Source organism: Mastomys coucha, unplaced genomic scaffold, assembly GCF_008632895.1.
Source record: "Mastomys coucha isolate ucsf_1 unplaced genomic scaffold, UCSF_Mcou_1 pScaffold15, whole genome shotgun sequence".
Lineage (NCBI taxonomy): Eukaryota > Metazoa > Chordata > Mammalia > Rodentia > Muridae > Mastomys > Mastomys coucha.
Window position 1 is genome coordinate 131,268,614 of NW_022196897.1, and position 25,933 is coordinate 131,294,546.

At 42.3% G+C, this 25,933-nt stretch overlaps 1 protein-coding gene across 7 annotated transcripts in view; it reads left to right on the forward strand.

Annotated features, from left to right (window-relative positions):
* Window positions 1-25,933, forward strand: part of Cfap61 (cilia and flagella associated protein 61) — a 294,575-nt gene that overhangs the window by 83,546 nt on the left and 185,096 nt on the right. For 6 of the 7 annotated variants that reach the window (XM_031372122.1, XM_031372125.1, XM_031372127.1 and 3 more), the window contains exons 12-13: window positions 1,421-1,460; window positions 4,400-4,539. In XM_031372122.1, coding sequence (XP_031227982.1) covers window positions 1,421-1,460; window positions 4,400-4,539 — 180 coding nt within the window. The remainder of the gene's footprint in view (window positions 1-1,420; window positions 1,461-4,399; window positions 4,540-25,933) is intronic. The other variant, XM_031372126.1, reaches the window with a different exon arrangement.

Here is a 25,933-nt window from a genome sequence, read left to right on the forward strand (position 1 = left end):
TTTTTTTTTTACACTAATTCCCTGCTGTAGGTTTAGTCTCAGAAGATAGCAGACAGCCTCAGGTTTACAGAGGAATCTCACAGGAGGAAGAATCTCACAGGAGGGCATCCTGGTTGGGGCTTGGATTCCCAGCCACAGTTTCAAGAGGCGTGGTTGACTCAGTTTTCGTTACTGAGCCAGTGGCTGTCATCGAGCGGTACCTCAATGTACATCCAGTCTGTTACCTCATGCTCCACCCTTAATCTGGAGCGAGAGACTCACCAGAATGTAAGATAGGAGAGGAGGTTAAAGGAACATCCAAACAGTTCAGGAAAGCTACTGGAAGAAGGAGGCATGATATCTGGCAGACAAAGCCTGGCTCCCGCTTCCTGTCTCTCAAGGGCACCTAGGTATGCAATGCCGTGCCCCCTGCCCCCCAACCCCTCTGTCTCAGGACCACTGCCTGATGCCCGAATCCAGCACGTCCTCTTGCACAGCACCTATTCCAACCTTATCTACTAAATAGTTTGAAGAGGAAAACATGTACCCATTTCGATAGAGCAGAAGGTTCTAGAGTACCTTTGAGATAACCAGTGACAGGGCTGGCCATTCCCCCTTTTAGGGGTGCGTCTAAACAGAACCCTTATAGAACCCCCTTTAGCCTCTAAAACCATGGTTTTTAATATTAAATGTTCAGTTTTTATGGAAATCATGGAACTTGGAAAGGAAAAGTTTTCTATTTTAATTACAGTGTAGACTAAAGAGCTTGGAAATGGCCTTCTGTATTTGTTTTATGCTTATTTTCTCTATGTTTTAAGGTAATATTTTGTCTAGACAGTTGGGTTTTTTTTTTAAGATTTATTTATTTTTATGTATATGAGTACACTGTGGTTGTCTCCAGAACAGGGCATCAAATCCCATTACAGATGGTTGTGAGCCACCACGTGGTTGCTGGGAATTAAACTCAGGACCTCTGGAAGAGCAGTCAGTGCTCTTAACTGCTGAGCCATCTCTCTAGCCTGGCAGTTACTTTTTATTTAGTTTGATGACACCTTGTAATTCTTCTGTGCAAATACAAATGTGGATGTTTGGAAATGATTTTGCAAATAGCAGCAGAAAAGATCAGAATAGCCCATCACACTGCCAAATCTCTCTTTTACTCTCCCAAAGGGGAAGGTTTTGTCCACAGATTGGCCATCATTAGTATTGGCTTTGAATTGCACAGATATTATTTGTTACTATAAGACTGTCCAAAAATACTTTACTGCTGACATGTGAAGCCTGTGATATATACAAGTGATTGGCATTCACCTATGCAAGTGATTAGATACTGTTGGCTGGCTAACTGCTGCAAGCAGTGGGCTGCATAAATCTTCTCAACTGTCTCAGGACACTGCATTTACTTTCAGTCCAGTAACTTTGTTCACTGTCTCGTTTACAGGTCCCTGGATTTTATGAGTTTTGTTTTCAGTCTTTTCCCTGTGAGTACATGCTGAATTTTGAGTAATGGTTTTGTAGTTTTGTAGTTAAGTTATGGAAAATGGAATATCTATCATACGGACATTCTAAATGCTGTGAATGTTGAGGCTTGAACTGTTTGTTCCCCTGTTCTGAGAGGATGGTCAAGTGCATGTCATGAGCTCTTCAAAAGAGAAGATATGTCATTTGCAGTAATGTGTCTGCTGTGGGATTGTTTCTTTTAGAGACGCCATTCCAGTGTTTTATTGTAACTAAAACATTTACAGTTAGGAGTCCTCAGTACTTCAGATCATTAGATTACTTTGTGGTCTACATCAGCTCACACTGTCCCGGCATCAGCACCTTGCTTTGGGGCAGGTGGGGAAGAGGAGCCTGTGGTTGACTTCAGGTGGTATCCCTTCCCTACTCATTCCTGAGGCCTAACATGGTGGCTGGTGTGCAGAAGTTCAGCCCATGTCTGCGATCAAAATGTAAACATACTCCTCTGTCTGAGGGATTCTGAGCCTCTCTGTTGTCTCATTGTTGTCTGGGGATGGGGATTCTGGCCAACCGATGATCATTAAAAGGAAAGAAGGTGGAGAAGGAAGACAGTCAGGGGATACGGTAAATTGTCAGCAGGACCCTGATGCTCAGCGGAACAGTTACATCTCAATGTACTTCTTCAGTGCACAAACCAAGCAGAATATCTGTTGGTTTGTGTGTCCTTTCTATTTGTTATATTGAGAGGCAAAATACATACACACACACACACACACACACACACACACACACAGAGTTTAATAATGTGATCTTAGATTTTACTTTCTTGTGTTTTCAAAACTAAAAGAAAAGCCTTAGAATGGGGCAATATATTCTCCACAGTGGTTTCTTTAAATTGATTTTTAAGGCATTTTTCAAAGCTCATAAAGCAACGTGGATTAATCCAAACAAAGAATTTTCAAAGCTGATTCTCTCAAAGATGCCTTAAAGACATTTCACTGAGCCTCATTCCCATTTTAACATCCACAGTATAAAAGTAGGACTAAATTTTAATGGGCAGACGACCTGTTTACATTTTGATTCTATTTGACTTGGGGATATAAGGATACAGGAACAAAATACCTTCATTACTTCACCCTTAATCCCTCAAATCCAAGCTGAAGCAACTCATTATCGTTAGTACCCCCCTCCCTAAGGAAGCCCACCGAGACTTGGCACCCAGTCCTTATTTTCAGCTTGAGCAGCTCAGCATTGTGATTCTAAAGTTTCCCTGAAAGAAGCTGTGTTATTTTGCTAGAAAGAAGGAAGATAAGGTCAAATAATGATTCAGTCCTTGGGGCTGCAAAATGTCCTGAGGGCTTTGGATTAGCACAAGTAATACCTTCACAGGGTTCAAGAGGAGGCAAAGTCCCAAAGGGACAAATTAGCTCTGGGAAGAGCAGGCTGCTTCTGCGGGGACCTGGGACAGGATCAAGTGGCTGCGAGGAACACAGACAGCCTTGAGCTGTACAGTCTTCAGACTCTGGAGTGAATGTTCCAGTAGCTGCGTGAACAAAAGAGTAAAAAGGAAGAAATGTAACCCCTCGTTAATAACACATCTCACCCAGGCCAGTGTCTCATAGGCACCTATTGCAGCATGCAATCAATGTCAAAATTGCTAATGAGCTGTTTTATATGCTTTCATCTCGCACTAAGCCTTGGAGGGCTTTTAGATTGTAGTGTACCTCTGTATAAGAACTGAATTTTCATCAGCAGTACTTAATTCTGTTTAGGTCTCATGAAATTTGCAGTTGGATAAGAAACTTCATATATTCAGGCTGTGGTGGACAGATTGACATGATGCAAGCACACATATACATACAACTTTCCCAATAAATGAAATTTGGTGCCAGTTTTTAAACTTTAAATTAAATTAAATGGCATTAAATTAAGATTTAGTTTCTCAGTCACACCAGACACACTGCAAATGCTCACTGGTCACATGTGACCACCAGCTGCCACCTGGAACAGCAAGTCTAGAAGGGCATGCGTTGGGACTTGCTGATCATCCTATGTTTTCTGGGGTCCACATTTATCTTTAGGTTATCACTTAGAAAGGATGATATCATGACAAGAGATTCATGTGTAGTCACAGGGTTTTAGAGCCAGAATAGCTGGACCCACACTTTCACAGAGGAGAAGCTGAGGCATCTGGGAGTCTCATTTCTTCACTTAAAGGCCCTTGTTAGGATATTGTGCTGCCTTGTTTACTCACTGATAAAACAACTCCAAATGTGAATGGCCTTAGTTTAAAAGATCTAGACCAGGTCTAGTAGCATGGGCCTATAAACCCAGAAACCCAGAAGGCTAAAGCAAGAGGATTGCAAGTTCAAGACCTGCATGGACTACAGAGAAATGTTTAAGGCCAGCCTGGGCAACTTTCTAATCCTTTCTCAAAGAAAAAAGGCTGGTGTGATGGCTTCGCAGGAGTCCTTGCACAGCATATGCAAGGCTCTGGATACAGACTCCAGAGATGAAAAATTAAGCAAATCAGTGAGATCAGCTGCTAGGAGTTAAATGTGGTAGCCTATACCTTTAAACCTGTAATCTCAGAACTTGGGAGGCTGAGGCAGGAGGATTTGAGTTATGAGTTAGAGGCAAGATTTGACTGCATAATGAAGCCCTGACTCAAAGCAGCAGCCGCCGCAGCAGCAGCAATATAAACCTGCTTCTGTAAGAGTGCCATGAAGGGACCACTCTACGTGACAGTCACTTGTCTTGCTCAGTCAGCTTTGCTGGTGTCTTTCTGCATCTTCTAGTTGCTTGGCTCCCTAAGTTTTGCTAGTGACTCTCCAATTTTAGTATTTTCTCCTGTGTGCTTCGCTTCTATTTTTCGCTTTCTATTTTATAGCACAGATTTGTTTAAAGATAAAGTGCTTCTTAGGCTCTCCAATTGTCCATTGATCTTTAAAAATCCTTTTAGGATAAGAACTTCTGCTTGATATCTGTGCCCCATCTCACGCCTGAGTTTGCCCTCATCCAGAACTTTGTGAAGGTCGTCCCGTTCAGCAATTGCACCCTGGACCACGATCTCTACGCGTTCCATCGAGCTGGGTTGCTCAGGTAAGTGAACTCCTGAGTTGTCTCACTTCCTGGGGGGGGGGGGGGGAAGGATAATAATGTCTTGCTCTGGTTTGAATTAAAAATGCCCCCCCCCCCGGCTTAGGTATTAGAACCTCTGGTTCCCAGTAGGTGGTGCTGTTTGGAGAAGGTTTTGGAAGGCAGAGAACTTGCTGGAGGGAGTATGTCACTGGGGTTGGGTTTGAGAATTTATAGCCTCACCCTACATCTCTCTGCATGTGCTCAAAGACATTCTCTCACGATTTCCATACCTCATTTGCTATTACCAACTCTCCCCTCTAGAACCATAAGTTGAAATAAACTTTTCTTTCATAGTTCATTTTTGATCATAGTATTTTATTATAGCAACAAAAAGTAATAATATATGTCTGTTCATCCCAGATAGAACACCAACAACAGGCCAAAGAAATGGTCTATGAAATCTAAGCTTGGTGGCCATGAACCATATGGGTTATTTGTAGGAACATGGGTTAAAAGTTACAGAGACATGAGTGACTCAAAGACAGCTGCATCATTGAAGACCCACATCAGTATGGGTGAAGACTTCCCAAAGCTCTACTCCGAGAGTTCCTGCCCAGCCTGTAGCCAGCTCTTTCAAAAGACTCTCTTCTCTCCCGGCTGTTGTTCATTGCTTGTATAACCTTGGGCAGGAGCCTTGTGAATCTTCTCCCTTTCTGAATCTTACCAGCTCTGTGAGCCTGGTACATTTCCATAGCTGAGTTTGATGAACTTCCTTCTTCCCTCGTGGCGGATAGCAACACTCAACTCCGTCTCTAGGTGCTTACATTCTTTCTTTGCCATCTTTGAAAATGTTCCCCAAATCTTGGAAAGGATGATATAAATGTTCTATTGTTTTCTTCCATTTACAATTGAGCAGTGTTACTTCAGTAACAGCCACCTATTCTTAGCCATTAAGAGTCATGGCTCTAACTATCACCCACTGAAGGAAAGAAGTCTCTCCTCATGAGAGTAATAGTATTCTATGAGTGTAAGTAGAAGTGACAGGCACATCACATCCATTTAACAAAACAGCAGTTGCTTTCCCAGGGGGGCATACGATTTCTACAACTATAGGGTTTTGCCCTGCCTTCCAGCATTTCAGACATTAGTCACATCCTGTAAAGTTGGCCTTAAGTCCATATCAGAAAGTGGTTATTTGTCCCTACACTAGCTGTGCTGCTGTTGCATTAGCAGTCACATCTTTTTTTTAAAAACTAAACGAATAAAATGTATTTTGAAATGTACAACTCAGTATTGACATTTTTAAGACATCAAAATAATTTATAATAGTTAAATATCCCTTAAATATACATGATATCTTCTGAAGATAAAAGTAATATGCACTCAACCAGTTATTAAAATCATTTTGGAACATTCAACATGATTCAACATGATAGAAGTAGAAAAATAAAGACCTCTATGAAAGGAAATTGGACAGTTTCCTGATTAGACAGAAGCCATTCCTTCTCCAAGAGAGAATATGCAGTGTAACTGTGGCTTCATAGAATGAATTGGGTAGTGTTCCTTCTGTTTCTACTTTGAGGACTAGTTTGGCATTAGGTCTTCTTTGAAGGTCTGATAGAAATCTGCACTAAACCCATCTGGTCCTGGGCTTTTTTTTTTTTTTTTTTTTTTTTTTTTTTTTTTTTTTTTTTTTTTTTTTGATTGGGAGCCTTTTAATGACTGCTGCTATTTCTTTAGGGGTTATGGGACTGTTTAGATGGTTTATCTGATCCTGATTTAACTTAGGTATTTGATTATCTGTCTGGAAAATTGTCCATTTCATCCAGATTTTCCAGTTTTGTTGAATATAGGCTTTTGTAGTAGGATCTGATGATTTTTTTGAATTTCCTTAGTATCTGTTGTTATATCTCCCTTTTCAGTTCTGATTTTGTTAATTTGGATACTGTCTCTGTGCCCTATGGTTAGTCTGGTTAAGGGTTCATCTATCTTGTTGATTTTCTCAAAGAACCAGCTCCTGGTTTTGATTCTTTGTAATAGTTCTTTTTGTTTCTCCTTGGTTGATTTCAGCTCTGAGTTTGCTTATTTCCTGTCATCTAGTGTATGCTCTCTCCAGTTTTTGGAGGCACTGTGGGTGCCCTTGCACTCAGAGCTGAGGTTTCCTCTTAGCACTGCTTTCATTGTGTCCCATAAGTTTGGATATGTTGTGCCTTCATTTTCATTAGATTCTAAAAAGTCTTTTAATTTCTTTCTTTATTTCTTCATTGACCAAGTTATCATTGAGTAGGGCGTTGTTCAGCTTCCATGTGTATGTGGACTTTCTGTTGTTTTGTTGCTATTGAAGATCAGCCTTAGTCTGTGGTGATCTGATAGGATGCATGGGATTATTTCAACCTCCTTTATCTGATGAGGCCTGTTTTGTGGACAGTTATATGGTCAATTTTGGAGAAGGTACCATGAGGTGCTGAGAAGAATGTACATTCTTTTGTTTTAGGATGAAATGTACTATAGATATCTGTTAAATCCATTAGGTCCATAACTTCTGTTAGTTTCAATATGTCTCTGTTTAGTTTGTGTTTCCCTGATCTGTCCATTGATGAGAGTGGGGTATTGAAGTCTCCCACCATTATTGTGTGAGGTGCAATGTGTGCTTAGAGCTTTAGTAAAATTTCTTTTATGAATGTGGATGCCCTTTTGTTTGGAGCATAGATGTTCAAAATTGAGAGTTCTTCTTGGTAGATGTTTTTCTTTGATGAGTATGAAGTGTCCTTCCTTATGCTTTTTGATAACTTTTGGTTGAAAGTTGATTTTTTTTTTTTTTTTTTTTTTTTTTTTTTTTTTTTTTTTTTTTTTTTTTTTGGTTTTTCGAGATAGGGTTTCTCTGTATAGCCCTGGCTGTCCTGGAACTCACTCTGTAGACCAAGCTGGCCTCGAACTCAGAAATCTGCCTGTCTCTGCCTCCCAAGTGCTGGGATTAAAGGCATGCACCTTTACTCTGAGGTAGTGTCTGTCTTTGACACTGAGGTACATTTTGTGTATGCAGCAAAATGCTAGGTCCTGTTTACGTATCCAGTCTGTTATTCTATGACTTTTTATTGGGGAATTGAGTCCATTGATTTTAAGAGATATTAAGGAATAGTAATTTTTGCTTTCTGTTATTCTTGATGTTATTTTTATGTATGTGGCTATCTTCTTTTGGGTTTGTTGAAAGATTACTTTCTCGCTTCTTCTAGGGTGTAGTTTTGCTCCTTATGTTGATGTATTCCATCTATTATCCTTTCTAGTATTGGATTTGTGGAAAGATATTGTGTAAATTTGTTTTTGTTATGGAATATCTTGTTTTCTCCATCTATGGTAATTGAGAGTTTTGCTGGGTATAGTAGCCTGGGCTGACATTTGTGTTCTCTTAGGATCTGTATAACATCTCCCCAGGATCTTTTAGCTTTCATAGTCTCTGGTGAGAAGTCTGGTGTAATTCTGATAGGCCTGCCTTTATATGTTACTTGACTTTTTTCTTTACTGCTTTTAATATTCTTTCTTTGTTTTGTTCATTTGGTGTTTTGACTATTATGTGATGGGAGGAATTTCTTTTCTGGTCTAATCTATTTGGAGTTCTGTAGGCCTCTTGTGTGTTTATGGGCATCTCTTTCTTTAGGTTAGGGAAGTTTTGTTCTATAATTTTGTTGAAGATATTTACTGGCCTTTTAAGTTGGGAGTCTTCACTCTCTTCTATACCTATTATCCTTAGGTTTGGTCTTCTCATTGCATCCTGGATTTCCTGGATGTTTTGGGTTAGTAGTTTTTTGCTTTTTGCATTTTTTCTGACTGTTGTGTCAGTGTTTTCTATGGTATCTTCTGCCCCTGTCTCTCTTCTATCTCTTGTATTCTGTTGGTGATGCTTGCATCTATGACTCCTGATCTCTTTCCTAGGTTTTCTAACTCCACAGCTGTCTCCCTTTGTGATTTTTTTATTGTTTCTATTTCCATTTTTAGATCCTGGATGGTTTTGTTCAATTCCTTCACCTGTTTGGTTGTGTTTTCCTATAATTCTTTAAGAGATTTTTGTGTTTCCTCTTTATGCACTTTTAGCTGTTTACCTGTATTTCTTTAAGGGGGTTATATAAAGTCCTCTATCTATCATTATCATGACATGTGATTTTACATCAAGAGTTTTGCTTTTCTGGTGTGTTGGGGTATCCAGGGCTCACTATGGTGGGAGGACTGGTTTCTGATGATGCCAGGTAGCCTTGGTTTCTGTTGCTTATGTTCTTGCTCTTGCCTCTTGCCATCTGGTTATTTCTGGTGTTAGCTGGTCTTGCTGTCTCTGGCTATGGCTTGTCCTTCCTGCAAGCCTGTGTGTCAGTACTCCTGGGAGACCAGTTCTCTCTGGGAGGAATTTGGGTATGGAGAGCTGTGGCACAAAGTCAGCTCCAGGGTGCAGATGGAAACTGGAAGAATCCTCTCCCTGGCTATTCCTTGGTTCCTATGTCCTGATGGCTCTGGGTGGTTCCCTCTTAGGCTAGGAATTTGAGTGGAAGTGGGTTTTACCTGTGCTCACAGGCTTGTCAATCCTCCAGGAGACCCACTCTCTCCTGGTGGTATTTGGGTATGAAGCACTGTGGCACTGGATCAGCTCTAGGCCTCGCAGTCACATGTTGTCTAGTACTTCTTGTCTAGTATAGCATGTAGGCTCCACCACTGAATATGACTATTGATGACACTTCTCCCCCCATCAGCCTGTGCAGCACCTGTATTAGTCATGGTTCTCTAGAGGGACAGAACTAATAGAAAGGTGATTTATTAGAGTGCCTCACAGGCTAGCTGGACCAACAATGGCTGTCTACCAACAGGAAGTCTAAGAATCCAGTAGTTGTTCAGTGTACAAGGCTGCATGACTCATTTGGTTTTTAGTATATGTCTATGCCAGAATCTCAGAGAAATGAGCTCTAGTGAAGGAATGGACTTGTCAGTAAGAGCAAGGGCAGACAGGCCATGTCATATATGTAGGCTTCCAGCAGATGGTGGATCTTCCCACCTCAGAAAATTGGGGTAAAAAAATGGGTCTTCCCATTTTAAATGATTTAATTAAGGAAAAAATACTCTCACAGATGTACCCAGCTGTTTGAGTTTAGTTAATTTCAGACATAGTCAAATGACCAATCAGGAATAGCTCTCATAAGCACACCTATTCTCAACTTGATGCGTAGTCATAGCTCCTTAGGTCATGCTTAATTCCCACCCCCCAAAACAAAAAACAACAACCATGCCATTTTTACACCCAACATGATTATCCCTCATACAACTCTATATACAAATGTATTATAACTTCTTAGAACAGGTGACAGTGTCCTTCAAGGGACATTCTTTTGGTATTTCAAAACTTAAGTATAACAACCACTGATGTTCTCTTAATTTATGTTATGTTGGATGATAAAGATATCAAGGAAAGAAAACATATTTGTGCAAGCACATTCTTATCAACATATGACAGAAACATTCATGTTACTTATAATCCTCGTTTCTGAAACTGGTCACATGAATTTAGTTGCTATTTATAATGACTTTCATCTAGTACCCATCATGTATCTCCTCCACCCACAGTAAGTTTTGGCTCTTTTCTTGGAGGACTGATCCATACCTACATTTCTGAAGTGGTTGTGCTCTTTTTCATCCTGCCTGAACTAGCCATTTGTGGTCTCTCTCTCTCTCTCTCTCTCTCTCTCTCTCTCTCTCTCTCTCTCTCTCTCTCTCTCTCTCTCTCTCTCCCCCTCTTTCTCTCTCTTTGTTTTTTCGAGACAGGGCTTCTCTGTATAGCCCTGGGTGTCCTGGAACTCACTCTGTAGACCAGGCTGGCCTGGAACTCAGAGTCCTGCCTCTATCTCCCAAGTGCTGGGATTAAAGGCGTGCACCACCACTGCCCAGTTTGTGGTTCTCATTGATGTTAATCACAGGGCATGATGATCACCAAAAGATGCCCTAAAGGATCTCCTGCACTCCAGACATAATCTTTCTTACATCTATTGTGGAGCACCAACCCAATTTCCCCTTGGTAATCTGGATCAGTCAACCCTCCTAATGTTACTCCTTCCGTAGCCTGTTGGCCTAAGGACTCCACAAGCCCAAAGTGTTTGTTGTGACTTCTGGCAGGAGCACTCCCTGCTCTCAACCCCACACTTCTAGGCCAGCAGAACTTAAGCAGAAACTTTCCTACTGGGTCACTAGGAGTGATAGTGGAGCTACTCACCTTTCCACTCCTCTATTCTTGGCTTTGGAAGAAACTATACATTGGACACGGATTCAAAGCATATACTATCTTCTGGAGAACCCTGCCCCAGCCCTCCAGGATACTGCCATCTAATTGGTACTATAACCGTGTCTTCATAAGACCATACCAGGGCTGGAGAAATGGCTTAGTGATTAAGAGCACTGACTGCTCTTCCAAAGGTCCTGAGGTCAATTCCAAGCAACCATATAGTGGCTTCTTAGTCAGGGTTTCTGTTCCTGCACAAACATCATGACCAAGAAGCAAGTTGGGGAGGAAAGGGTTTATTTAGCTTACTTCCACATGGCTGTTCATCACCATAGGAAGTCAGGACTGGAACTCAAGCAGGTCAGGAAGCAGGAGCTGATGCAGAGGCCATGGAGAGATGTTCCTTGCTGGCTTGCTTTTCCTGGCTTGCTCAGCCTGCTCTCTTATAGAGCCCAAGACTTCCAGCCCAGGGATGGCACTACCCACAAGGGGCCCTACCCCCTTGATCACTAATTGATAAAATGGCCCCACAGCTGGATCTCATGGAGGCACTTCCCCAACTGAAGCTCCCTTCTGTGTGATAACTCCAGCCTGTGTCAAGTTGACACACAAAACCAGCCAGTACATGGCTCATAACCATTTGTAATTGTATCTGATGCCCTCTTCTGGTATGTCTGAGGACAGTGACACTGTACTCACATACATTAAATAAATAAATAGATAAATAAATAAATAAATAAAGTATAAACTTAAAAGGTCGTTCCATCTTGCTACCAGGCCAGTTGATTTAGGATGATAGGGAATATGGTAAGACCAGTGTACCATGGTCATGATGAGCTCACTGTTGCACTTTTCTGCCTATGAAATGAATTCCTTGGTCAGAATCTGGACTGTGGAATATCATGTGGTGGATATGATGGCATTCTGTAAGTCTATGAATAGAATTCTTTTGCAGAAGTGTTACATATAGGAAGGGCAAGTTCATAGTCAGAATAAATATCTATTTATGGACAAAGCATTGTTCTTTCCATGGAGGAAGTCATCCAATATAGTCGGTCAACCTGCCGCCAGGTTGTTGGCTGGTCACCTCAGGGAATAGTTCCATATCTGGGGCTCAGTTGTTGGCAGATCTAGCACTCTGTAGCACCAGTAGCCAACTCAGCTGGTAAGTGAAAAGTTCATGCTGTTGAGCCCTTGTATAACCCCCATCTATGCCACCATGGCCACTTTGTTCATGGTCTTACTGGTCAGTGACAAAGATGTCCTGGGAGAGTCTGACTGTCTACAGAATGGACCACCCCATCTATTTGGTTATTGGACTACACCTCAGCTGAAGTCATCTTTGCTCCACATTTACATGGGACATAAGAATCTCCATATCCTTCACCCATTTGAAGAGATATATCTACATACTTCTTCTCCAGATACCTTTCTCATTAATTCTCCAGTCGTGCTCTTTTCAAGACCCTGGCCATCCAGATAATCCATTCGCTACAGCCCATAACTCAGTGAATAATTTGGCCATTTCTCCTTCCATAGAAAGCGTATGGCAATGTGTACTGTACAAAGTTCTGCCCACTGTGAAGATTTCCCTTCACTACTAAGAGCCAATAGCAGTCAACACTATCTCTCAAAGGGAGAATAGTTGTCTGCAGATAATGGTAGCACTTTACTCCAAAATCCCAAAGGTCTCTTCTGTGATTCACCTATAGGGGCCTGTCTAAGGGTCCGAACAGTATCTCTATATATCACTGACTCCTCAAGTGTCATCAGGTCTGCTGGATATATGATCCAAGTGATGGCATCCTGGACCTGTTGAAGAACCTTCTGTTCCAGGCCCCACACAAAGCTAGGTGCTTTCTGAGTCACTTGCTATATGGGCTTAAGTAACATACCCAAGTGAGGAATATGCTGTCTCTAGGCTTTGAACAAGCCCCATCTTAGTCAGGGCTTCTATTGCTGTGGCAGAAACACTATGACCAAAAAGCAAGTTGGAGAGGAAAGGGTTTATTTAGCTTATAGTTCCATATTGCTATTCATCACCAGGAAGTTAGGACAGGAACTTAAAGTAGGGCAGGAACCTGAAGGCAGAGGCCATGGAGGAATGCTTCTTACTGGCTTCTTCAGCCTGCTTCCTTATAGAACCCAGGACCACCAATCTAGGGGTGGCACCACTCACAATGGTGTGGGTCCTCCCCCACTGATCCCCTATTGATAGTTGAGAACATGCCTTATAGCTGGATCTCATGGAGGCATTTTCTCAACTGAGGCTCCTTCCTCTCTAATGACTCTAGTTTGTGTTAAGTTGACACACAAAACCAGCCAGTACAGCCCTTAAACATGTTTGTTTCTTGGTGATGGGAGGGCCCAGATGCAATAAGTTATCCTTTATCTTAGAGGGAATGTCTCTGTATGACCCATACCACTGGACTTCCAAGGATGTCACTGAAGTAGAAGGCCCCTGAATTTTGGATGGATTTATTTCCTATCCTCTGATGCATGTGTGTGTTACTAGTGGTTCCAACATAGTTGCTATCTCATGCTCACTTGGTCCAATCAGCATAAAGTTATCAATGTAGTGAACTAATCTGATAATTTTTGTAAGAGATAGATGGTCAATATCCCTTCTAACTAAGTTATAACACAGGGCTAGAGAGTTAATATATCCTTGAAGTAAAACTGTAAAGACATGCTGCTGGCCTTGCCAACTGAAAGCAGATTGTTTCTGGTGGTCCTTACAGACAGGACATTCGCTAGATCAATAGCTGCATACCATGTACCAGGAGATGTGTTGATCTGCTCAAGCAAGGACTGCATATTTGGTACAGCAGCTGCAACTAGAATCACTGCTTGATTGAGTTTTCAACAGTCAACTGTCATTCTCTGCAATCCATTTGTCTTTTGCATTTGCCAGATAGAAGAGTTAAAGGGAACTAGTATCCTGTATCTTTCAGGTCCTTGATGGTGCCAGTAATTCCTCCAGGGATGCAATACTCTTTTTTGATTCATAATTTTTCTTCACAGAGGCAACTCTAAAGGCTTCCATTTGGCCTTTCCAACCATAATAACCCTCACTCCACAGATAAGGGAACTAGTGTGAGAATTCTGCCAATTTCTAAGTATATTCTGGGACTGGGGAAATAACCATAGGTGAGTTTTGGGGACCTACTCGACCTACTGTAAGTTGGACTTCAGCCAACACACCCTCTAGTCACCTGACACCTCCCCCGCCCCCATAAGCTTCTACTTTAACTGGAGATCCACAATGTTCTTGAGGTCTCCCAGAATTATAAATAACTCATAACAAGCATCTAATAGACTCTGGAAAGTCTGATTATTTTTCCCCCAATATACAGTTATCCTTGTAACATACTATAGGTCTCTCTTGAGAAGGACTGGAGGAAGGCCAACTGTAAAAGTTATAGGCATTTTATCAAGGACCCCCCTCAGGGGAACCTGACCATCCCTTCATTCAAGGGGTTCTGTGTCTGCAAACTGGCTCAAGCCTGAAAACTGGTTCGTGTGTCAAGGTCTCTCTTGCCATGATACAAAAGCTTTTCTTTTGCTTATTTGAGAATGTTTCTGCTTTAACAGATCAAACAAAAATGCCTCAGATTTCTTATCTGTTTCATGCCTGGAAACACCATGATTAGATTAGCCAGTCCTGGACAGGTCATGCCACTGTAAAAATTACTTTACCTGTGCTGCCTGCCCAGGTCAGGGCATTTATGGAGATTGTTTTGTTCATGCTGCCCATTACAATAAATATGTCACCTTGGAGAGTCAGTGCTGCCACCTGGCCCCTGATACTTCCAACCTATTGCATGAATTCATCCAACAGAGAAGCAGCATCTATGACCTTACGCTCTAGCACATGGAAAAGGATAATGGCAAAGCTCCTCAAATGTGCCAGTTCCCTCTCACCTATCTTTGAAGATTGGTGAAGGGTAGGACTAGGTTTTACACAGCATACCCATCTCAGCATTACAATTTCCCTGAGCCTTAAAACCCTTTGGAACTTGGTCGTTGGTCTGATCTGGCTTCAGGGGAGGCTAGGAGACATGGTACTAGTCAGCTAGGTATGCTCCCAGTATAACACAGTTGATCCCACCCACCATTGAAGGGAAGAGGAGGAGGAAAAAGGACACCACAAGTGCTTCACAGCTAGTGTTGATCTTACATGTGTGCAGAAGTTCTAGAATAAGGCACATGATTCTACACAGGTAGAACTGGAGGAAACAATAAAGATAACTACTTTTACTTTTCATTAGTAAACTTTGTATTTATAATAGTTTTAGTTTCACTGCAAAATTGAGGAGACATAGAAAGGCTCCACATACCTGCCTTCCCGTCCACAATTCTCATTTGTACACTTGTTACAGCTGATGAACAAACTGATACCTTGTTATCAACTGAAGCCCATCATTTATGCTAAGGTTCCCGCTTAAGCATCTGTGATGGTCTGACTGTCAACTCAATGGATTTAAAGTCGGCTAGAAGACACCCCTGGGCATGTCTGTGAGGGCATTTCCAGAGAGATTTAAGTAGGGGTGACCCACATTGAATGAAGGAGCACTGTCCCTAGGTCTGGGGCCGTGAACTGAATAAAAAGGTGAAAGCCAGTGAGTACCACATTTATCTTTCTCCAGTTTCTGAGTGTGGACACCATGTGACCAACTGCATCAGGCTCCCGTTGCTGTGGTCCCCTTGCCATGGGGGGGGGGGGCCTGTGCCCTCTCAAAAGACAATAAATCCTTCCTACCTTAAGTTGTTTTTCTCAAGTATTTTGTCAGAACAATAAGGAAAGTAACTAGTATAGTGATGTATATTTAACGGCTTTGGGGAAATTTGTAATAGTGCTGTTATAATGTTACATAGAATAGTTTTACTGCTCTAAACTTCTGTGTCCTGCCTGTCCTCCCTTCCTTACCCTTAATGCTGGCACTCACTGATCTCTTCACTCACTGTAATTTTCACCTTTTATAGAAAAGTAGTTAGAATCCTACAATATGCCACCTTGTCAACTTGGCTTCTCTTACTTGGTCATAATGCATTAAGCCTCCATGTCACTTCATGCCTTGGTGACTCATTTATCTTGGCACCAAGTAAGATCCCATCATCTAGACACACTACAGTTTGTCTGTTCACCTACTAAGGAACATCTTGGCTATTTCAAAGTTTAGATCATCATGAACAAAGATGCACCCACACTCACCTGTAGGGTTTCATTTAGATGTAAGTTCTCTGCCTATTTGGCTAAGAGAGAGTGGAGTTGCTAGTCGTTATGATTATAGTATAGTTTACTTTTGTACAAAACTCTCAAAAAGTGGCCTTTTGCAACAACACCAGCAGCTACTTTATGCCCTGCCAACCTCTGCTGTTAGGATTTGAATTTGGACATTGTAGCAGCTCTCTACTAACAGCTCCTTTGATGCTGTGAGCGCTCAGTTCCTTAGTGATGAGTGCCATGGAGTTGTTTTGTGCTAATGTGTTTCAAATGCTTACCCTTTGCTCAGGTGACCTCTCTGGGGAGGTTTTTATTCAGCTCTTTTCTTCCTTCCTTTGACTCACGTCGTCGCTTAGTTCAGTTTGATTCTAAACAAATCCTAGACACCTATTATTTCTGTGATAGAAAATATTAATTTGGTTATCCAACTATCAGTTAAAGTTCAAAGTTTACACTAACTGGAAGAACATTTTCACTTAGAAATAAAATAAAGGCCAATTCAGGAAGAGCTTCTGCCCTTGATCGATTCCATATGCAGGAGGTCTAGAGACAGGTTGGACTTCAAGGTTTGTGTTTTTGAAGACCTCTGATTCTTTCCTTCTGCAGTGGCCTCTCCTATTTTGCTCCTTCAGGAACTGGCTCTTACCGCATTGGCTTGACTGTTGCATTCTGGGCTGATATCTCTGTAGCACCATAGCCAGAAGGTCCTTGTTAATTGTGCGCCTTCTTTCCCAGAGGCATGGGATAAATGGATGAGGACATTCATCTGATGGAATATGCAACATCAACTGTGCACATGTGCCAGTTCATGTGCCAGGGAAACATAAGTGACCCAGACAGACAGAAGTCCCAGCCCCCATGGGGTCTGCATTCTAGCTAGAGGAGGGAAATTCAAATAAAGGAAAGAGATGAACTAGATGCAAGGTACATGAAAGGCACTGGGAAGGGTACAGGAGGCAGTTAGGAGCTGAGTAGAAGGGAACTTCCACCTCCACAAGGTGCATGGGAGAGGTGGCCTTAAGCAAAGCATGACAGAAGAGCGGAGGGGGCCGCATGGGCATGGCAAGGGCACTCGTCCCTGACAGGTTCTTTTTTTATACTATGGTTTTTAAATATATAATGTCCTAGTTTCTGCTTCACTTCTCTTGACATTGGGATGGATCGCTCCTGCTTTTATGCTGGGTTACTTTAAATTTCATGACCTCATGTTCTGGTCCCCTACCTAATTTCTTTCTTCTTCCCTTGGGAAATTATATTTGTGCCTGTCATCTGCCCTCTGGCCATGCTGGTGAGCACAGAGACAGATAACTCATCTGATTGTTAGTGAGGGCTACCTCTTCTGTCAACAGATCTCTCTCTCTCTCTCTCTCTCTCTCTCTCTCTCTCTCTCTCTCTCTCTCTCTCTCTCTCTCATGGTAACTACTGAGGTCTTTAAAGGAGAACATTTCATTTGTATATTAATTGCTAAGATGTTCCCACAGGTAGCACTGGGTTTTATGTCAGATAACAGATTGCTTTCCCATGTTCCCTGACTTACCCATTCTTAACTTGCCTCAGCAGGCCTTTCTTCTTGTCTGGTCATTAATGGAAGGCACATTTAGTGGAACTGGTAGCTCATTCCCTCTTGCTACCCTTCCAAGCTGCACCTTTCTGAATTTTGACATTTTTTCTTTGTAGGAAGCTATGTCAGACTTACTCATCCAACCAATATTTATTATGCTACAAATATTTAACTTCTTGGCTAGGTCACACAGCCCTTGTCAACATTACTCAGGAAATAAAGATGGGCTTTGGTAGTCAGCCTCTGAGTGATCTGGCCTTTCATATATTTGTTTGATTTGCTTTTGTGAGTGGCTCACACATACTTTGTTACCATTTTTCCCCTCTATGATGTTACCATTTTATTGATTTCAGGCTCATGTTATCAGGGACACTGTGGTGAGATCGAATCTGTCCTTGGTTCCTTAGGTCCTCAGCGGGCTTCTTTGAACAGAATGAAATAATAGAAACTTTGTTCCTTGAGGCCACTGTTTTGTTTGGGGCAAGGTTGCCTGTTTGCTTGTGTTTGGTTCCCACTAGGCCTGATGGGTAGTCATGTGATGACTACACTCACCGCATGTTCTTTCTAGCCTTGTGTCCCTTGACTGGCACTAGAATTGTCTAGTTTTCTGTGAGAGAGTAGCTGGAAAGACACACAAACCTGTGGTTTCTAAAAGCGTTGGGTTGGCAGTGACACATGGCAAGTCTTTCCTCTTACTTTTCACATGTCACTTGTTATTTTATTATGTGTGCAATCAGATGGAATTTCTCAAATTCTGACCTTGAAGCCCAGACTCAGTGGGTATCTTGTTGTTGTTTTTCTGTTTGTTTGTTTTGTTTTTTAGGAGGTGAATAAAACATCTGTGGTTAAGCAGATTACCAAGACTGAAAAATTATAAGATCCAAGGAGGGACCAATGGGCAATGGCTTCATCCTTTCTTTATAGGCCCTGGGAGTTCACACATAGGGGCATTCAAGTGTAAGGGAGAGAAATGGTGGGAAGGGCTAGGAAGCAGGATTTCTCAAGAAAACATGTTCACCCTACCCCCTAAGAGCCCTGTGCATAGATAAGGAAAGGGACAGCTAATTTCCTACTTTGGTTTAGGGTGCCTTAAGAATTGTGCTTGACAATCTCACTAAAATTAGGAACTAGACAAGGCTGTCCACTCTCTTCCCACCTTTTCTCAAAGGTGGGAACTCAAAGTCCTAGCCAGAGCAATTAGACAACAAAAGGAGGTCAAAGGGATAAAAATTGGAAAGGAAGAAGTGAAAATATCACTATTTGCAGATGATATGATAGCATACTTAATCGACACAAAAAATTCCACCAGAAAACTCCTGATACACAACTTCAGCAAAGTGGATAGATAAAAAATTAATTCAAACAAATCAGTGTCCTTTCTCTACACAAAGGATAAACAGGCTGAGAAATGAATTAGGGAAACAACACCTTTCACAATAGTCACAAATAACATAAAATATCTTGGTGTGACTCTAACTAAGCAAGTGAAAGATCTGTTTTACAAGAACTTCAAGTCTCTGAAGAAAGAAATCAAAGAAGATCTCAGAAGATGGAAAGATCTCCCATGTTCATGCCTTGGGAGGATTAATATCATAAAAATGGCCATCTTGCAGAAAACAATCTACAAATTCAATGCAATCCCCATCAAAATTCCAAATCAGTTCTTCATAGAGTTAGAAAGAGCAATTTCCAAATTCATTTGGAATAACAAAAAACCCAGGATAGCGAAAACTATTCTCAACAATAAAAGAACTTCTGGGGGAATCACCATCCCTGACCTCAAGCTATATTATAGAGCAATTGTGATAAAAACTGCATGGTCTTGGTACAGTGATAGGCAGGTGGATCAATGGAACAGAATTGAAGACCCAGAAATGAACCCACACACCTACAGTCACTTGATCTTTGACAAAGGAGCTAAAACCATCCAGTGGAAAAAAAGACAGCATTTTCAACAAATGGTGCTGGTTCAACTGGCGGTTAGTATGTAGAAGAATGCAAATCGATCCATTCTTATCTCCTTGTACAAAGCTCAAGTCCAAATGGATCAAGGATCTCCACATATGCCCCAGTGTAGGGGAATGCCAGGGCCAGGAAGCAGGAGAGGGTGGGTTGGTAAGCAGGGGTAGTGGGGAGGGAACAGGTTTTTGTTGTTTTGTTTTGTTTCGTTTCTTTTTTGAAATTTTTTTTTAATTTTTTTTCCAGAGGGGAAACTGGGAAAGGAGATATCATATGACATGTAAATAAAGAAAATATCTAAAAATAAATAAATAAATAAAAAACAAAAACCAGATACACTGAAGCTAATAGAAAAGAAAGTGGGGAATAGCCTCGAGCACATGGGCATAGGGGATAATTTCCTGAACAGAACACCAATAGCTTGTGCTGTAAGATCAAGAATTGACAAATGGCACCTCATAAAATTACAAAGCTTCTGTAAGGCAAAGACACTGTCAAAAGGACAAAACAGCAACCAACAGAGAGTGGGAAAAGATCTTTACCAACCCCATATCCGATGGAGGGCTAATATCCAGTATATACAAAGAACTCAAGAAGTTAGACTCCAGAGAACCAAACAACCCTATTAAAAATGGGTTACACGGCTAAACAAAGAGTTCTCAACTGAGGAATACCGAATGGCTGAGAAGCACCTAAAGAAATGTTCAACATCCTTAGTCATCAGGGAAATGCAAATCAAAACAACCCTGAGATTTCACCTCATACCAGTCAGAATGACTAAGATCAAAAACTCGGGTGACAGCAGGTACTGGAGAGGTTGTAGAGAAAGAGGAATACTCCTTCATTGCTGATGGAATTGCAAGCTGGTACAACCACTCTGGAAATCAGTTTGGTGGTTCCTCAGAAAATTGGGCATAGCTATACCACTTCTGGGCATATACCCAGAAAACGCTCCAACATGTAATAAAGACACATGCTCCACTATGTTCATAGCAGCCTTATTTATAATAGCCAGAAGCTGGAAAGAACCTAGATGTCCTTCAACAGAGGAATGGATATAGAAAATGTGGTATATTTACACAATGGAGTACTGCTCAGCTATTAAAAATGATGAATTAATGAAGTTCTTAGGCAAATGGATAGAACTAGAAATTATCATCCTGAATGAGGTAATCCAATCACAAAAGAACACACATGATATACACATGATAGCCCAGAAGTTCAGAATATCCAAGATACAATTCACAGAACACATGAAGCTCAAGAAGAAGGAAGACCACAGTGTGGATACTGCGGTCCTTCTTAGAAGGTGGATCAAAATACCCATGGTAGGAAATACAGTGACAAAGTTTGGGGCAGAGACTGAAGGAAAGGCCATCCAGTGACTGTCCCACCTAGGGATCCATCCCATATAGTTTCTCAACCCAGACACTATTGTGGATACCAACAAGTGCTTACTGACAGGAGCCTGATATAGCTGACTCCTGAGAGGCTCTGCCAGTGCCTGACAAATACAAAATGGATGCTCACAGCCATCCATTGGACTGAGCACAAAACCACCAACCAAAGAGTACACATGGAGGGACCCATGGCTCCAGCCACATATGTAGCAGATGATGGCCTAGTTGGTCACCAATGGGAGGAGAGGCCCTTGGTCCTGTGAAGGCTTGATGCCCTAGTGTAGGGGAATGCCAGGACAGGAAAGCAGAAGTGAGTGGGTTAGTGAGCAGGGAGAGGAGGGATGGGATAGGGTTTTTTCTGGAGGGCATAAAATTTGCAGTGTAAATAAAGAAAACATCTAATAAAAAAATAAAAAATAAAAAGAATTGTGCTTGAGCCTTTAAGAAAAGATTAGCTGGGTCATTACGGTCACCAACTGTAGAGTTGCTTCTAGGAAGACTGTGCATGGCACAAACAGAAGAACAGAACCAGTAGAGTGTTCTCTTTCTGACTTAAATTTGGCAGGACTGAAAGAATAGGCCTTCAGTAGTGATTGTGACAAGAGAAGGTTGGAAGCCTCTTGGAGCTGTGGTAGGAGAGGAAGGTAGACTGATATTCAGAACCATTCGCTGAGCCACCATCTGCAGCCCTGCCATGCTTCAAGGCACTGTACAGATATCAGAGTGGATGTTGTGCTTTTAAATGTTTATCAATAGAGTCAGAGTTTGTTTTATACAGTCTTAGTATCTTTTTTTATTTTTTTTACAAACAATGAATATTTTTACTCTTTATGATTTATCTAAGGATATGGCAAGAAATAAAGATAGCTGCTTGGTAACTGGACAGCACCTGCTATCTCCGTTTGGAGAGTGTATATGACACATCATATATATCGTGATTGCACATATTTATATAAACAAAGCATCCTCCCCCTTCCTTAACTTCCTTTTTACCTTTCCCCCCCAAGCATTTATAAGAGTTGTTTCAAAGTAACCTGATGTTTTTTGAGGCTTTCCATGGCTAAAACATAAAGACTACCATATTTCATGGTCCACACACTATAAACTTTTAAGGGTCTTTTGGTTTATTTCTCAGATTGTGGTTCTGGGATCAACACAGGGTCAGTCCAATGGGAGCAGAAATCATGGGTTAACTTTCCCCCTCCACAGTGGGGTCCCAGCACCTGGACACCCTGGGGACACTCCAGATGTTTCAGAACTCTTGGTGAATAAATGAACCATTCTTAGTAATGTCAGTTTAACAATCGAGTTTGAGGCAAATACATTTAATTGGAAGGTTAGTCATTTTTTTATTCTTTAATCTTTTTTTCACAGTCCAGTTGTTATTCCCCCTCCCTGTTTGCCCTCTGACTGTTCCTTATCCCATACCTCCTCCCCTGTATCCAAGAAGATGTCCCCCCGACCCCAGACCTCCCCATTCCCCAAGGCCTCAAGTCTCTTGAGGGTTGGTGTGTCTTCTCTGACTGTCCTCTGCTGTATATGTGTTGGAGGCCTCATATCAGCTGGTGTATGCTGTCTGGTTGGTGGTCCAGTATCTGAGAGACCTCAGGAGTTTAGGTAAATTGAGACTGCTGGTCCTCCTACAGGGTCTCCCTCCTCCTCAGCTTCTTCCAGCTTTCCCCTAATTCAACCACAGGGGTCAGCAGCTTCTGTTCATTGGTTAGGTGTAAATATCTGTATCTGACTCTTTCAGCTGCTTGTTGGGCCTCTCAGGGGCAACCATGCTAGGCTCCTGTCTGTAAGCACATGATAGCATCAGTAATAGTGTCAGATCTTGGGGGCCTCCCCTTAACCTGGAACCCAATGTGGGCCTGTCACTGAACCTCCTTTCCCTCAGGATCTTCTCCATTTTTGTCCCTGCAGATCCTTCTAGGTGCTCCCATCAGTTTTTGTCCAGAAGCAATGAGGATGTGTGCCCATTGCCACGTTTGTCTTTCCTTATTGGAGGCCACAGATCCTCTCATCCCATTACAGTTAAAGCCAAAACAAATAGGCTGCCTGCTGTTGCTAGAACCAGAGGCAGAAGTAACAAGGAGCCCCCTGTGCACTACGTCCATCTCTGCTTATTGTTTTGCTTTGAGATAAGTTCTCATTATTAGCCTATGCTGTCTGGAACTCTCGAGCCTAATCTCAGCCTTCTGAATGAAGGTGTGTACTAGTACTGTGTACCCCTCTCTCTCCCCTTAATCTTCTTCCCCTTCTCCCCTCTTTTCCTCTCTCCCACCTCTCCCTCCTCCTCTCTTTTTTTCTGAGTTAAAAGCTTGTGTCAAACAGCTCTCAGGGACTGGGGAGACAGCAGTCAATAAAGTGCTCCTCAGGTAAGCCCAAGAACCTACAGAATCTACAAAATCCAAGATAAATGACCCCACCACCAGGGAGGCAGAGAGAGCTGTGTCCTGAGGCTTATTCAGGTCAACCGGATTAGCCTAATCTATGAGCTCCTGTCAGAGAGAGACCCAGCCAGTCTGGAAGGAGGTCAATGGCATTCCTGAGGATAACACCCAAGAATACTGTTTGGCCTCAGCATATACTTGAACACTTGAACATGAACCTGCACACACCCACTCTTACCCCGCCCCCCCACCACAGAGAGAGAGAGAGAGAGAGAGAGAGAGAGAGAGAGAGAGAGAGAGAGAGAGAGAGAGAGAGAGAGAGAGAGAGAGAGAGAGAGAGAGAGAGAGAGAGAGAGAGAGGAGAGATATGCTCTCAGAGACATACATGGGCATATGGAACAGCTCCATTCATGAAAAATACACTGTGAGTATATTTGTAATTTTAATATTTCTAATAGGCACATTAATGCAGAAATTTAAACTAGGTAAAACTAAATCTCATTTGTACTAGCACATCAAAACTCAGCTGGCAGTTACAGCACCTGTAAAATCTCAGCAGCCATATTTCAAGTCTTGTGTTGGGCAGGCTAGCGTTAAGTGGCAGATTCTATTGCCCATTCCTCCTCCTGCTGACATTCTAGGACCAGGAAAATTCTCAAATGTTCCTCTTTGCTGAATACAAATAACAGATACATGAGCTTTGTGATGCAACCCTAAATTGCTGTGTCACCAATTAGATTTCTGTGAACAGAGGAGACAAATGATGCTTGTGTTTTGTGACACTTAGGAAACCAGTTCCAAGTCCCACTGAGCGCTGATTCAGTAGGCTAGGAGAAACCCTGGCTTTCAAAATAGACCATGCTGTGGTCTGAGTTATGAGCTTGGGGAAGGTATTTGTGCTGGCCAGTTTTATGTCAACTTGACACAAGATAGAGTCATCAGAGAGAGGGGAGCATCAGTTGAGAAAATGCCTCTGTAAGATCAGGCTGCTGGCAAGCCTGTATTGACTGGTAGTCCTGGGCTCTCTAAGAAAGAAGGCTGCATAAGCCATAAAGGGCAAGGCACGAAGCAGCACTCCTCCATGACTGCTGCATCAGCTCCTATCTGCAGGTCCTTGCCCTGCTTGAGTTCTTGTCCAGACCTCTTTCAGTGATGAACAGTGATGTAGAAGCCCAAGCCAAATAACACCTTCCTTCCAAGAGTTGCTTTTGGTCACGGTGTTTCATTACAGCAATAGTAACCCTAACCAAGATAGCGTTCATGTTCTTTAACTTCCTGGCTCCCGCTACACACTTTATAACTCAGTTGTAGCACTTATCACACAAAAAGACACATCCTAAGCATGGGAAGCTCAGGCAGGTTTCACACAAGCTACATAATTCATTCCCTTGACAGTGTCTGTCCCCCAAGGCTGCAGCAAAGGTAGGAACTTTGTCTTTGAACATTTATTCTAACAGACAGGGATGGTATACAATAGATAGGAGTGCTACACAAAACAAACAGAAGGGAGGAAGCATATGGAGAGAAATAGGGCAGGGGAAGTGAGGGATCTGAGTCAGGAGGTATAGCTTACTCAGTGAAGTTTGTGTGCACAGTTGGTACCCAGGTAGGTCCGGAGATTGCCTGGGTTTGGGAGGTGAGGGTGTCGAGGGAGAGAAGACGAGGGCACACACTGACTGATTTTGGGGACTAGCACAGGGAAAGAAAGAAGCCCACCACGTGGAGATAGGTTGGAGATGGAAGATCCAGAGAGATCGTGAAGAAAGGCACAGGAGAGGAGACGGTGGTCACAGAGTCTCCGAGGCCACTCTGCCTTTACTTGTCACTTAGCGCAGTGGGAGAGAGAACCGGAGTTCTTACCGAGGGTCTGCAGATAGAGTGTAAGTGAAAAAAAATCGCATCGTGATTTTTCACAAAGCTGTACTTGAGGTTGAGCATCTCCTTCCCTTGTGAAAGTAGGCAACAGACCACACTAGGATCAGCAGCCCCTGCTGCTTCCTCCCCATTTTTCCTGCAGTGCTGCAGACTTCAGATATCTGCGGTTGTCACTCATTACTTATGCACATCAATACACAAAATTATGGCAATCAACAGACCGCTGCTGATCACATCTATTTAACCTCACCCATTGTGATTCTCTGCCTCTTGTTTTATACACTTATAAACAGTATTCTGAGAAAGGCCTAGGGCATGAAAGTGGTGGACTCCCCCTTACTGGGAGAGTCACGTGCACATGGAGGCCACTGTTGTAACCTCACAGCTGTGGATGGTAGCCGGGGTGAGCAATGGAGATTGCAGGGCGTGACTGGATTGAGGTGTATTTTGAAGGCACTGCCCATCTGACGTTTGGCTGAGATGAGAGGGGCATGCAAGAACAAGAGGAAGCTGGTGACTTGTGCCTGGGCTGCTGGGGTGTGGAGCTGCCACCTACTCAGGTGGGAAAGGGGTACTGATGCCAAGTTTATTTACAGTGGGGCAGCAGCATCCTTCAGATTGAGCTTGCCCAAATATTGCACAAGTTACCACATTGATTTCAATTAATTTTCACTTAAAGAGCCTGAAGTTTTGTAGGTGTCTGATGACTTGATAGTGTTCTTGTTTTTGTTTTTTGGTTTTTTTTTTTTT